Below are 13,374 nucleotides of genomic sequence, written 5' to 3'. Positions count from 1 at the left end.
ACTAAAAATCAGTGGTTAAGTTGCATTTACAACACTGTTCCAGAACAGTTCAACCCAAATATTTAGATGTGTGCAGTGCATTTTATGGAGGACTGTTTCCTGTGAGAGAAGCCTACAGTGCCAGTGTCAAGTCAAGTCTTCTTTATTTATATAGCACTTTTAACAATATAGATTGTATCAAAGCAGCTAAACAGCATTAAATAGGAAAATATTGTGTCAATAATGCAAAAGCATCATTGAATCCAGCTCAGTTCAGTTTAAAATGGCATCTTTGCAATCAAGTCGACGTTATCGCTGGAAATTAAGTGTCCCCAACGAAGCAAGCCAGAGGAACCAAAACTCCACAAAATGCTCTTGTTCCGGTGGCCATTTAGGAGACAAGGTCTTGACTGTGGCTCTGTCTCTGGGGCTCATCTAGTTGTCCAGATCTCCGCTGACATTCAGGGCTGTAGAGGTCCTCTCTAGGTACTGATCCACCAACTGGACTGGATATGTACTGGATCCGGGTGACTGCAGCGACTATATGAACTGGATACAGACTGGATCTGCTGGCTACAGTGACCCCGGAATAAGAGAGAAACTGACTAATATTAGCGTAGATGCCATTCTTCTAACGATGTAGCAAGTACGTCTTGTGTTATGGGAAGTGTTCCCTGTTCCGGTTTTCCTAATTAATGCAGCGTAAAAATCCTTTAATGGATTTGAATATTAGAAATGTGTTAGTGTATTATGTGTAAGCCAGGTTAAAGAGATCTGTTTTTAATCTAGATTTAAACTGACAGAGTGTGTCTGCCTCCCAAACAATGTTAGGTTGGTTATTCCTGAGTTTAGGTGCTAAATAGGAAATGGATCTGCTGCCCAGTTGATTATGATATTATCCACCTTTTTCCTCAAAGCAGAAGTAAGCCTATGGGTGAGACTTCAGTTTCATTAGCCGCTATAGGTAAATAACGAGGAGAATAACAACGTACAGCAAACGGTAAAACTGTTTGCAGTACAAAACAGTGTGTTCTTAATTAAGATGACAGATAAAAAAAAATATGATAGGACACAGCAATTGTCAATATCAAGCAGCAAAACAAACTGTTTTGTACAGCTAAAAATAGCTGGATGCAAATGAGACCAGAAGCTAGACCCATAAAATTTACAAATGGCGGCGCCCATTTTTACGTCAGGAAAAAGGTGCATAGGTAAAATCAAATTGCCAGAGTTTTGGGAATGCAGCAGACATGGAGGACTATAGTGCAATAAGAGCTTGTTCAAATACTGAAGTGCTAAACCATTCAGGGCTTTATAAGTAATAAGCAAGATTTTAAAATCTATAAGATGTTTAATAGGGAGCCAGTGCAGTGTTGACAGCACTGGGCAAATATTGACATACGTCCTGGTTCTAGTAAGTAAACTGTAGCTGCTGCATTTTGGACTAGCTGGACAACCACCCAATAAAGTATTTCAAAAATCTAACCTTGAGATCATGAAAGGATTAACGTTTCTGCATTTGACATTGAGAGCATAGGTCATAATTTTCATATATTTTTGAGCTGAAAAAATGAAGTTTCACAAGTGCCAGAAATGTGGCTTTCAAAGGAAAGATTGTGATCAAGTAGTACACATAGGTTCTTAACTGATGATGAAGAATTGACAGAGCTGCCATCAATTCTTAGGAAGTGTTCTAGGTTATTACATGCAGAGTTTTTAGGTCCTATAAGTAACACCTCTGTTTTTTTTTCCTTCAGAATTTAGCAGTAAGAAATTACTCCTCATCCTGGTTTTTATATCAACTGTGCATTCCGTTAGTTTTTCAAATTGCTATGTTCCTCCGGGCCACGAAGAAAAGAGAGTGGAGTATCACCAGCATAACAGTGAAAGCTAACACCGTGTTTCCTGATGATTTCTCCCAAGGGTAATATGTAAAGCGTGAAGAGTAATGGCCCTTAGTACAGAGCCTTGAGGTACTCCATACTGCACTTGTGATCTGTCATGAGTCCGGACCCGGTGGCCCTCCCTCTCACCACCAGAGGGAACCACTTCCATTCTCCCAGACTCATCACCTTCACTCCGCACAGCTGTGTCACCCACTCACACATTCACTCTACACACCTGGTTCACTCTGCACACCTGTACTCACACACACAGCCGTTCCCCATTTGTTCACGAGTATACAGTTTTGTCTCACACACCACTCTGTCTGGCTGCATTAATCGTTGTTTGTATATGCTGTGGTTCCTGATACTTAGGGGGTGGGGACATAGCACAACTCGTTTTGTTAGGATTTTTTTTAGGGTTTAGAGTTTGAATAACTTAAATTGCGCTTTTTTAAAAATACATAAATGGACCAGGGATGGTGCCATGTAATTTTTTAACAGGTGCTGATGGGGTACTAGATCATTTACAGGGGGAGCTGGGCAACTCAGGGCTCCAGACTCCGTCCCATTAGTCGCTCTTTTGCGACTAATGCTGGGTACACACTAATAGATAATCAGGCTGATTTTGGGCCGATTTCGGGCCGATTTCGCCCCTTCCGACAATCCTAGCTATGTCCCGATTATCTTGATGGTTCTACAGATTATTTTATCAGATTTTCCCTTGGTGTGCTTAAAGTATCCATCATGCTTATTCTGAAGGCTCGCGAGATTTCCTGCGTTCACACTCGAGACTCTGGTTGAAAATCTGTTTGTGTGTGGTGTGCTGTCTTTGTCACATCATTGCACACCACACACTATAGGAGCAAAACGGTTAAATCTAGGATTTTTATACTCATGTTTGTGGTCTATCATATTTTGAAAATCTTACAAGATGTAAAAAATCTTTTGGTGTGTACCCACCCATCCGGCACATGACTGACCTTCAACATTGAAATATGGTTGAAATAAGGTTAGTTGTGGTTTCAACGTTGAAACAACGTTGATTCAACATTTAAAGCTGAACGGTTGAAAAACGTACAGCACATGACCAACTTTCAATGTTGAAATATGGGTGGTAAGGTAAATTGTTTTAACTAAACAACGTTTAAAATGTTTATTGCTAAAAGGTTGGAAAAGTTTAAAACACTTTTAAATTATTTATATTAAATTTTTAAAATATTTTAGTCATGATACCTATTCTAAAAGCTAACGGTATATGTTAAATATTATCATCAACAACAATAAAACTAAATACATTTCGCTGCTTTATCACACTAAAACAATTTGATAATGATTGTTTAATCTGGATGTCATTCAGGAAACTGGAAAATGAATCGGTTCGCGCCTTTCTACATTTAAAAATATGACCGTTATTATTGCCTTTTTTTGATTGAGGCGACTGACTGTTCTGTCCATAATTTTTTTTTTTTTAGTTGTTCCAACCCGCCACCCCATCCCCCCACCCAACAACCCCCCCCCCCCCCCCCCCCCCGCCTCTGGATGCCCCCTCTAATGCTTGGCCCTTGGAATTGTCCTATTCTTTCCTCCCGTTTCAGCATCCCTGGTTGTTGAGGGTTCAACACATTTTCACTGCACAAATGTACACCTCTCTTGTAATGAGACACATTACTAAAACGTGTTTTTTACAGAAGTTTTCCACTAAAATAAAAGATCAGCTGGTTTCAGTCATAAGGTACAAGGGTTTCTCTTGAAAGTGCTGAAAAAAATATGCATTTATATGCAAAAATTATTGGACAAAAACCTATAAATATTATTATATTTTGGATTGTTCTACTACATGTTTTTAACAATACATCCATGCATATTCTGCAAAATAAAGTTTGGGATTATTTTCATCTGTTTTTTACAGTATGTTTCCAAAATAAAACAGCTGTTTTACAATTTTGAGCATGTGGTAGTTTATTGAAGTTGTTTTTAAAGCCATTGCTGCAAGTCAGTTGATTTTTAGCCTTTATCATGTACAGTTTTGATCTAAATGCAAACTAATTAAACATTTAAGGGTGTATTTATACATGATGCCCGATACGACACAGAAACAACGTTGTGTTATCAATGTTGATTAACTTTTAAAATACTGTTAAAGCAAAAAAAATTCAAAAAAAAAATTTAACCTCTACAAAGTGCATGTTGGTTAAAAAATTGTGATTACAAGAATTATGCAAAAGAGTAGTGAGTGTGGAAGTATCGTTCACTGGCCATTGTGCTGAATGTCTTGTATTTGCTTTAAAATCTGTTGTTTCAGCACAAATGTTTCTAAATGTTCCTCATTTCATACACAAAAGAATAATTTTTGGCATTGAGTTCCCTTGGTAATAGACACACGTGGTTTTTGAAAAATACCACAAAGAGAAATGAAACTTGAAAAATAATGGACAAAACAGACTTTTGCATCACAGTGGTATTGTAGTGGTAGCAGACTGGTAAATTATAATAACTTTATAATTTATTATATGATATATTATATTACATCATATATTATATTACATCAGATGTTATCATTGATAATGAGTTAAGAATTAAACTACAGATGAAAACTCATCCCAAATAGACATGTATACCCCAAACATCTAATAACCTGACAGGAAATGATAACAGGAAATGACAAAAGGAAAGTGTGGCATGGAACCCCTCATATTAATTTCAGTCAGAGCATTCTCTATTTGAAAATCAGATGTAGCCACAAAATGCATGAAAACATTTATATGAATCCCATGCAGCATAATCCAGGGTCAGAAGCGAGAGATCAAAGTAAGTAATTTTTATTTTTTATTTAATTAGAGTGAACAGATTGAATGTGCATAGAAAATCAGATTCATGTTTCAGAAACATTGCTACAGAAGGCAAGGCAAGTTTATTTATATAGCACATTTCTTACACAATGGTAATTCAAAGTGCTTAACATAAAAGAAAGTAAAATAGTCATGAAGAAATAATAAAACAAAAGTAAAAACATGCAAATTTAAAACTTTGGAAATTATTTAAAAATTGACTTATTTAACATGAATTTAAACTAAACAGATGGGTTTTGAGTCTAGATGACTAGTGTTTTAACACTTCTGGTCTCTTCTGGAAGCTGATTCCAGCTGCGGGCGGCATAGTAACTAAAGGCGCACTCCCCTTGTTTTGTGTGAACCCTTGGTATTTCTAACTGACTCGATCCTAATGATCTGAGTGCTCTTTTAGGTTTATATTCAGTGAACATAGCTGCAATTTATTTCGGTCCTAGGTCACTGAGCGATTTATAGTAAAAGTACAGTATTTTAAAATCAATCCTAAATGTAACTGGAAAGTTCTTTCTCATTATTTGACTTTGTGGGAGCATAAACAGTGGGAGCATATATAAGACACATTTTATATGCTATCTATTTTTCTTTCCCTTCATATGTAACATTAAACAACATTACTCACATTTTGAAACTGAGTTCATAAAACATTTCCACTTCAAAGGTCTTCTTTTTTAAGAATAAATTAAAATTTTATCTAATGATTGTTACCTCAGCGGACTCATGACATGACCCTGTGGAACCCCACACTGTTGACAGTTTTAGGTCAACCACAATAAGCTGTGATCTCCATTAAAAAAAATGCTTTAAATATTTATGACCTTAAACTGTGTTGATTTTTTTTGAAGGATATTCATTTATGTAATTATAGTTAGTGTGTTTTCAGATAAGAAGTTTGTCGGCAATAAGAGGGATGGTGTCTATTTGGTGGTTCTTCTCTCTATTCTCCTCTTCCTGTCTCTGCTGGCTACAGCAGTGTTGGCTTGCCTGTGTGAGTGTTCTAACATTTAAATTGTGTTTGTATATGTTGTGTTTGCACTGTGTATTGGTTTCTCTATTTTATGCTTCACAGATTACACCAGTAACTCAAATCAGTTGATAGAATGTGAGCCAGTTAAAAACAACTCAAATCTAGGTTTGTAAACCACATTTTCTTATTTTATTATAAATATTTCATTTCTAATTTATTTATCATATAAATTAATTGATAAAATTGGTTGACTCTTTAAACATTTCTTCTACTATAACAAACCCGCAGAAGACAACAAGCCACTACTTTCCTGTTCTTATAAAGGTATGTCACTGCCTATCTACATAATTGGCATGTACAAGGTTTTCTCTATGTTTCAGTTAATACAGTACAGTATATGCCGTTCTACAGATCTGATCAGAGTTGGAGAGCTTTTGGCAACACTTTACAATAAGGTTCCATTAGTTAAAGTTAGTTAATGATGTATTAAAGAGTAATGGTGTATTTAAAGGGGTCATATGATGCAATTTCAATTTTTCCTTACTCTTTGGAGCGTTACAAGCTCTTGGTGTATAAAGAAGTTCTGTAAAGTTGCAAAGATTAAAGTCTCAAATCCAAAGAGATATTTTTTATGAAAGTTAAGACTTGTCCACATCCTCCTAAAACACCTTTCTTAAATGCCCCCATGTCTATGTCACTGTGTGGTAAGATTTGTATAGCGCAGCCCAAATTTTCATGCAAAGAAAGAACGCGTAACTTTAATTCTTGATGTTGTCGTCACTGCCATGTTGTGCAGATGCTGTGTGTTTCCTTGTGTCAGTGAAACTACTTTGTTTAGCCTTCCAAAAGAGGACACAACTAGAAATCAGTCTCTAGTTCAACAAACACATACAACCACAGCAGGCATAACCTAGGCCTATCTGAAGGCAAAATATACAACCACAGTTGAGGCTTTAGGTTAAGTTAAGTTTAACTTTAGGCTAGATCAACCCTAATTCAGAATTCATAAATGTGCAGTGAACTGCTGTTAAAAACATTTAAGACCAATTTGTCTAATGCTTTCTCTTTTACTAAACAAGCACATACAATAACTGTCTTTTTGAAAACCTCTAGCTGCCTGCACAAACCTTGATAACTACCTGAGTTTAACTCATTACATCTCTGAAAAGCAAGCCTTTGCATGTCACCTTTATCATCTATAATCCCATCTGCAGTAACAGCATTCTTTTATTGCATAACAACCCTAAAACCCTGAAAAGAAAAATTGGCTGCATTAAAGGCTTGAGAAAAGCATTTCAAAGCATAAGACCAAGAGTCTGGTGATGTCTATGGGTTGCAGACTCACTGCTCTGATTGCATGCAAGGGATTTGCAACTAAATTTTAGCTTTTAATCTTTTACATTCAACTGTTCCAATACTTGTGCTCACATCAAGTAGTGGTATAGTGGTAAGAACACAAAAAGTACTGTCCTTATATTTGGAGAAACATGTATGTGTCGAAAAAACTAATAATAAAATGTGACAATCTGTAGTTTTGTCGCATATTTATCTTTTAATCATATTTATATATGTCTTGACTCCACAGCAGAGAATATATATGAAGTTTTTTAGAAAATATATTGAATGCATTATTCATTCTGCCATTTAATGAGAAAGCATACACGTACAGTATAATTACATTAACCCTCAATTAACAAAGAATCCTCTTTCACTTCAGGTTTGCCAGAGAAGTGGGTCCAGGACAAGGGCAGATTCTATGTTTTCTCCAATGATACAAAGGAATGGAACAGCAGCAGACAACGCTGTCAGGATCTGGGTGGAGACCTGGTCATCATCAACAGCAGTGAGGAGCAGGTGCATATAGTTGCTTTTAGTTTTAGGATTTTATTTATTTATTTTTACCGCAAATGTACTGCAACTAGAATTTACCCACTGCAGAAAGGACCTGACTCATATGTAGGCACCAAAATATCATAGAAACCTTTTTGTTGGTTTTTTTTAAATGCAAGGTTGCAAAGGTCTAAGAACTATGCAAACACTTTATCAGTCACACTGCAACACTCAGTTGCCCATTATACCAAACCTTGGGTTGCATTGTGCATAATCAATTATTAAAGTCATATTTCTGCCTTGTGTCTTTTCAGGAATTTCTTGCTCAGCAAATAGTCGATTTTAATGCATTGGTGCTACACTGGATCGGTCTGACTGACCACCAGACCGAGGGAGTATGGCTTTGGGTGGACAACAGCCTCCTAAACAACAACATCTCGTAAGTACCATTTATTTCAACATCTGATGTGCTTAGCATTGCCTCTTTGTACGATGGCAAAAGTTATATAAGGACCATATGGATTTTTGATACAGGTTATTGCCCTGACACTTGTTTTGTCCTGTCAGATGGTGGATCTACCCCCCTGACAATTATGATATGCGTGATCCCATGGGTGAAGACTGTGCTGTAATAAATGGATACCTAAAAGGAGAAAAATGGGGAGATATTTCTTGCTTGGAAATGCAAAGAAGTATTTGTGAGGTTCCGTGTTCTTGATCAGTAGTACTACAGTTTTTACAGTGATGTCATTGATGAACAAAAGTTGGTCCCCAAAGAACCTTTCAGGAAATCTTTTTTTTAAAAGAACCATTTTTAGTGTGAAGAATATTATAATGTATTAATCTAAACAATGTATTTCCACTGTAAAGAACCTTTTGTGGAATGGAAAGTTTTGGATGTCAAAGGTTCTTTTGACACTTCATGACTTTCAATACCATTGTTATATATAATAATGTATTATATACAATACACTTAAGAAAGATTTACGTTCTTTATTTTGTAATTATTGTTAGCAGCAATGGCCACAGCACCTCCATCCACCTTATTTTGCATTGTGGAAGTAAGCTTCTGATTCATCAGCCACTATAGGTAAATAATTAGAAGAATAGCAAAGTGCTACAAACCAGTGTGTTAATAATTATGACATTAAAAGAATATATCAACATCAATAGCAACATCAAACATCATAACTAGTGAATGAAAGCCTCACGCATGTAGAGGCCAGTCTCCAGTTATGACTCTCAGGGTGGTTGAGATAATTGAGGAGGTGGATGTTGCATGCTTGCCAGGGTGGGCAAATGTTCATTATTGGGTGGCCCAGGAGCCCTGTGAATCTTGGTCTTGTTTGTTTCCAGTCCTCATTAACATAAGAATGACATGATCCAGTCTGACTTTTTTATTAATATTATTATTTTTTTATAACCGAGCAGTAGACTTGTGCCGGTATTCAATAATGCGATAAATTACGGTGATGAATATGCACGATATTGTTATTGTAGGCAGTTCTATATACCGTGAATAATTATATACTACAAATTATTCGGAATTTGGAATGCATTTTAAGACTACTTTTCCCATCAACTGTTCAAAATGAACAATGCCGCTGTATGCTGCTTGAAAGATGCATGTACGCTCTCATGTAAAAAAGCACGCATGAGAAGCACATGAGGCAACACGTGAGAGGCACGCTGTATGAAAGCAAAGACTATAATTTTTGAATGGGAAAAAATGCAACACTCAATATGGCCGCTCAATCTCAGGAAGCCCTGCCTTCTGAATGAAAGAGCCAATCGCTAATCGGTAAAGTAATTGCATCACTGCAGCTGCTGTTAGAAATCCTGGTTGCTATAGAAACAGTGAGTGTTTGGAGACTGCTCTTGGGACTGTGCATGTGGCATATCTAGCCTGATTAATAAGATTTTCATAATGCTATTTGAGCAAAAATAACAACATTTATGACACAGTTGTTGTCAGATTTCTTCTGTGATTTCAAATGTGAAATATAATCATAAGCATACTGAACAGTTTTGGAGAATTTGATGTTTCCCCATTCATAGAGATTGCACTTGAATGCCCGAGAAGCGTTTCGAAGATGGCCGCCGAGTGACATGAATTGTCTTGAAGGACTTTGAAGAAAGCACATTCACTCTCTGACTGCAGATGGTGCTAAACTGCAGAAAATGCAGCCATTAACCTGGAAACCCATAAATAAAGCAGCTGTGTCACTTTCTAAAACGTATTTAAATAGTGATTCAGATTTGTGGATTTGCTATGGTGGTCATTACAGCCCAAATACTTAAATATTTAGGCTTAATAGGCTATTATTTTCAAACTTTTTTTTACATTTTAATCTGGACTACAACATGTCCTCCAACCCTGCTCCTGGCGATCAACTGTCCTGCAAAGTTTAGCTCCATCCCTAATCAAACACACCCTTAATTTTTAAGTGGGCCTGAAGACCTTAAATAGTTGCTTCAGGTGTGTTTTATTAGGACTGGAGCTGAACTTTGCAGGACATTCGATCTCCAGAAGAAGTGATACCTATTGGTCTTCCTTGTGCACTTTAATCGGTGTAAAACATTTAACTTTATTTATTTTTCTGTATTGCTTTATTGTATTTAAATATTCAATTATTTTGTTTATAAGACAAAAGTTATTAAACCTGTTTGTAACAACGTACAAACTTCATAATCATCGGGAAGAAGGAGGCGGGAACCGGCAGACAATTAAATGACATTTTAATGACAAAATAAATATAAAACAGCGCGTCAGCCCCTCACGGATGACTGACGCGCACAAATAAAAACCAAACACAACTAAAACCCAGGCCTGGTCCTCTCTCGTCCTTCACTGTCGTCACTCCTCTTTTATATCCTTCCATCTCCTCCGTGGGACAAGCAGGTGTCGCTCATTTCCAATCACTCCACTGGCCTCGCTCCTGTTCCCACGGCTCTTGGCCCCGCCCCACTCGTCACACTGTTATAATGTACTATGACCACTTTTTGGAAAATAAACTTTAATATTGTGATAATACCATATAGCATTAGCAATTAATCGCAACATGAACAATTGATACCGACATTATGTCGGCGACATATCCCCACAGAGCAGTCAAAACAAGCACAAGGCAGTAATACCTATTATCTATTTTAAAAATCTATAAAAAAATATATTAATCCCAATCACTGGCTCAATTTACCCCAAAGTATCTGGTTATAACTTTCTGAAGAAGAAGAAAAAAAAAGTCCCTCATACATATTTTGTGTTTAACTGGTATGTACAGTATACAGTGCAAAAGTCTTAGGCCACTAGTATTTTCACCAACAAAAAATGGTGAAGTCGGTCTCAGTTTGTTCTGTTTTTCTTCATGTTATTCCAGACAGACTGATGATGATGAGATCATATCAGATCAGATCTCTGTGTGGAGCACTGGCTGCAGTCAGACTCATTGTGCAAGCAAAAATCTCACTGGATTATTACAATTAAAGACAAAAATAATGTTTGGAAATGTAAACTGATATTTACTAATGACACACTACAGCAAAACATGGAAATAACTGCCTTAAAATAATTTTTGTTGGTGAAAATAGTAGTGGCCAAAGACTTTTGCACAGTACTGTATGTCTAAAGGTATTTGTGGTCTGTGAGGGCTGCTGCCTTATCACCTTCATTTCTGTATGTGTGAAATGTGAACAGCAAGAAGCTCCCCTTCAGTTCAGTAAGAGAAGGACGATAAAGTAAGCCATGTTTCTTTCCATTGTAATTGATTGCATCATTATTAAATTAGAGTGAGATCAGAGTTCAATTTCTTTAACATTTCATCAATTAGGTAAAAACATAAATAGCAAGTGTAAAAAAAAAAAAAAAAAAAAAAAAAAAGAAATATGTATAATTTGTGTTTGAGATGATGCCCCTAACAACTAATGACCAACTGACAGGAAATGATGACAGGAAATATAACTGCTTAAGTAGTTAAACCCAGCCTCTAAGAATACTTCACCAGATCCTCTCTTAATTTCTCACATATTTGCAAAAGATGGCTGAACCTATTTATTCCAACACCATTCCAAGATCCATCTCAAAATCAGCACATAAAGCTGAAGGTAAGTGCTATTTGTTATTTATTTATTTTTTGGTAAATTGTTTCAACAGTTTCATTTCGGTTTTGAAATGTTCTTGTTTTTTTTTTTTTTTTTTTTTTTTTTTTTTTTTTTTTTTTTAGATAGAAATTGTTTGGTCGATCATATCTGTATGGTGGTTTTTCTCTCTGTTCTCTTCCTGTCTCTGCTGGCGAATGCGGTGTTGGCTTACCTGTGTGAGTATCCTCATGTCTTATATTTACACTTTGTGGAAGTCTGTTAAATATTCAACACATTGTAATAATAATTATTATTATTATCATCATTATTGACAAACAAAATGTACATTTCTTTTCCCTCATATGCCACATAATTTAGTTTGAGGGTCAGTTATAATTAGAATACAATTGTAATATAATCATGTCCACATAACATTCACTCTAGAATCTTGAAATTATTTGTGTTTATTCCACTGTTTGTTTAATTTACCATGGATTTTATTTATTTATTCTTATTATTATTTTCTGATGAACGTTTTTCTGAAATTTATGTTGTTCATATGGTGTCTTAATTGGAGGGAAACTCTCTAATCTGGTCTCAACTTTTCATCTCTCGTTTATTTTTTATACAGTGTTTACTACATATACAAAACGTAAGTTCAAAACAGAAGTCTTTTTAATTTGTATTTCAGATTTTAGCAATGCCATGGACTGGCAAATAAGTTGTGAACCAGTAAGGAACTGTTCAGATCAAGGTAGACAATCTCCTCATCTTCTCCATTTACGTGACAATACAGCTAGTAATACTCAATATTCATTTAGAATTTCAATTATTATTGTGTTTATTTCTATGCTAGATGTTGACCATGGTGCACAAATCAAGCCGTTCCTTCACAAGGATTTGGGAAACAGGTCCCAAGCACGCCACTGTCCTCAAAAAAGCAAGTCAATTTATTTTTTATGTCAGTATATTGAAGAGCATATATTAGAAACATTACAAACTAAGTCTCACTGCTCGTGTGCCAAACCACAGTGACATTAAACATTAAGACATTTTCATGTAAGATTTACCAGAAAAGTGGGTCCAGGACAAGGGCAGATTCTATGTTTTTTCCACTGAGGTCAAAGACTGGAACAGCAGCAGACAACGCTGTCAAGATCTGGGTGGAGACCTGGTCATCATCAACAGCATTGAGGAGCAGGTTTAGATAAATAATATGATTATTAGAAAAATCTCATATGTGCATTGGATGTAATAAATGAAGATTAAATGAATCTCTATTTCGTAGAAATTTCTAGCAAAAAAAATCCAAGCTATTGGCCCAAGTACATTATATTGGATTGGTCTGACTGATAGCCACACGGAAGGTGTTTGGCTGTGGGTGGATGACACCAAGAATCATCTTAAGCAAGTATTCCTTTAAATGTCTGTTGATACATGTATCAGAAGATTCTATTTGGAAGCCATTTAGATAAACTAAACATCTCGTCAATTATTGCTTCACTTATTAATTATTCATTTTTTTTATTTGACAGTTTGTGGGCAATGCCTCCTGATGATCACAAATCAGCTGACAATCCTCTGGGTGAAGATTGTGTTGTACTGAATGGACGAATGCTTGATGCAAACTGGGGAGATGTTTTTTGCTTGAGGAAGGAGAGATGCATTTGTGAAATTCCATGTTCTTAATAAATATTTACTTGATTAAAAGTTTTTATTTGTCATTTATACATCCTTATGTAGTGAAAAGTGCTTTCTGCAAGCCCCCATATAGTAATGTACAATA

The 13,374-nt window shown here is 36.0% G+C and overlaps 1 protein-coding gene across 6 annotated transcripts; it reads left to right on the top strand.

Moving 5' to 3' along the window:
* Nucleotides 1-4,510: 4,510 nt before the first annotated feature.
* On the top strand, nucleotides 4,511-13,151 carry LOC127951642 (C-type lectin domain family 4 member A). 6 transcript variants are annotated; one of them, XR_008152689.1, is made up of 14 exons: nucleotides 4,526-4,673; nucleotides 5,580-5,699; nucleotides 5,781-5,843; nucleotides 5,967-6,002; nucleotides 7,396-7,532; nucleotides 7,823-7,947; nucleotides 8,076-8,211; nucleotides 11,546-11,612; nucleotides 11,732-11,824; nucleotides 12,280-12,342; nucleotides 12,445-12,528; nucleotides 12,709-12,789; nucleotides 12,877-12,995; nucleotides 13,124-13,151. XR_008152689.1 is itself a non-coding variant. In XM_052549648.1 (10 exons), the coding sequence occupies exons 1-9, from the start codon at nucleotides 4,610-4,612 to the stop codon at nucleotides 12,307-12,309; spliced, it is 771 nt and encodes a 256-aa protein (XP_052405608.1). In that variant the 5' UTR covers nucleotides 4,526-4,609; the 3' UTR covers nucleotides 12,310-12,342; nucleotides 12,445-12,592. The 6 variants fall into 6 exon arrangements, 2 of the variants coding, with proteins under 2 accessions (XP_052405612.1, XP_052405608.1); XR_008152686.1 differs by lacking the exon at nucleotides 13,124-13,151 and having other exon boundaries at nucleotides 12,445-12,789; nucleotides 12,877-12,887; XR_008152698.1 differs by lacking the exons at nucleotides 11,732-11,824; nucleotides 12,877-12,995; nucleotides 13,124-13,151 and having other exon boundaries at nucleotides 12,287-12,342; nucleotides 12,709-12,771.
* The last annotated feature ends 223 nt before the right edge of the window (nucleotides 13,152-13,374 follow it).

This window comes from Carassius gibelio, chromosome A3 (genome assembly GCF_023724105.1).
Source record: "Carassius gibelio isolate Cgi1373 ecotype wild population from Czech Republic chromosome A3, carGib1.2-hapl.c, whole genome shotgun sequence".
Classification (NCBI taxonomy): Eukaryota; Metazoa; Chordata; class Actinopteri; order Cypriniformes; family Cyprinidae; genus Carassius; species Carassius gibelio.
Note: the sequence above shows the minus strand (reverse complement) of the source record. Positions and strands in the feature narration are given on the sequence as shown.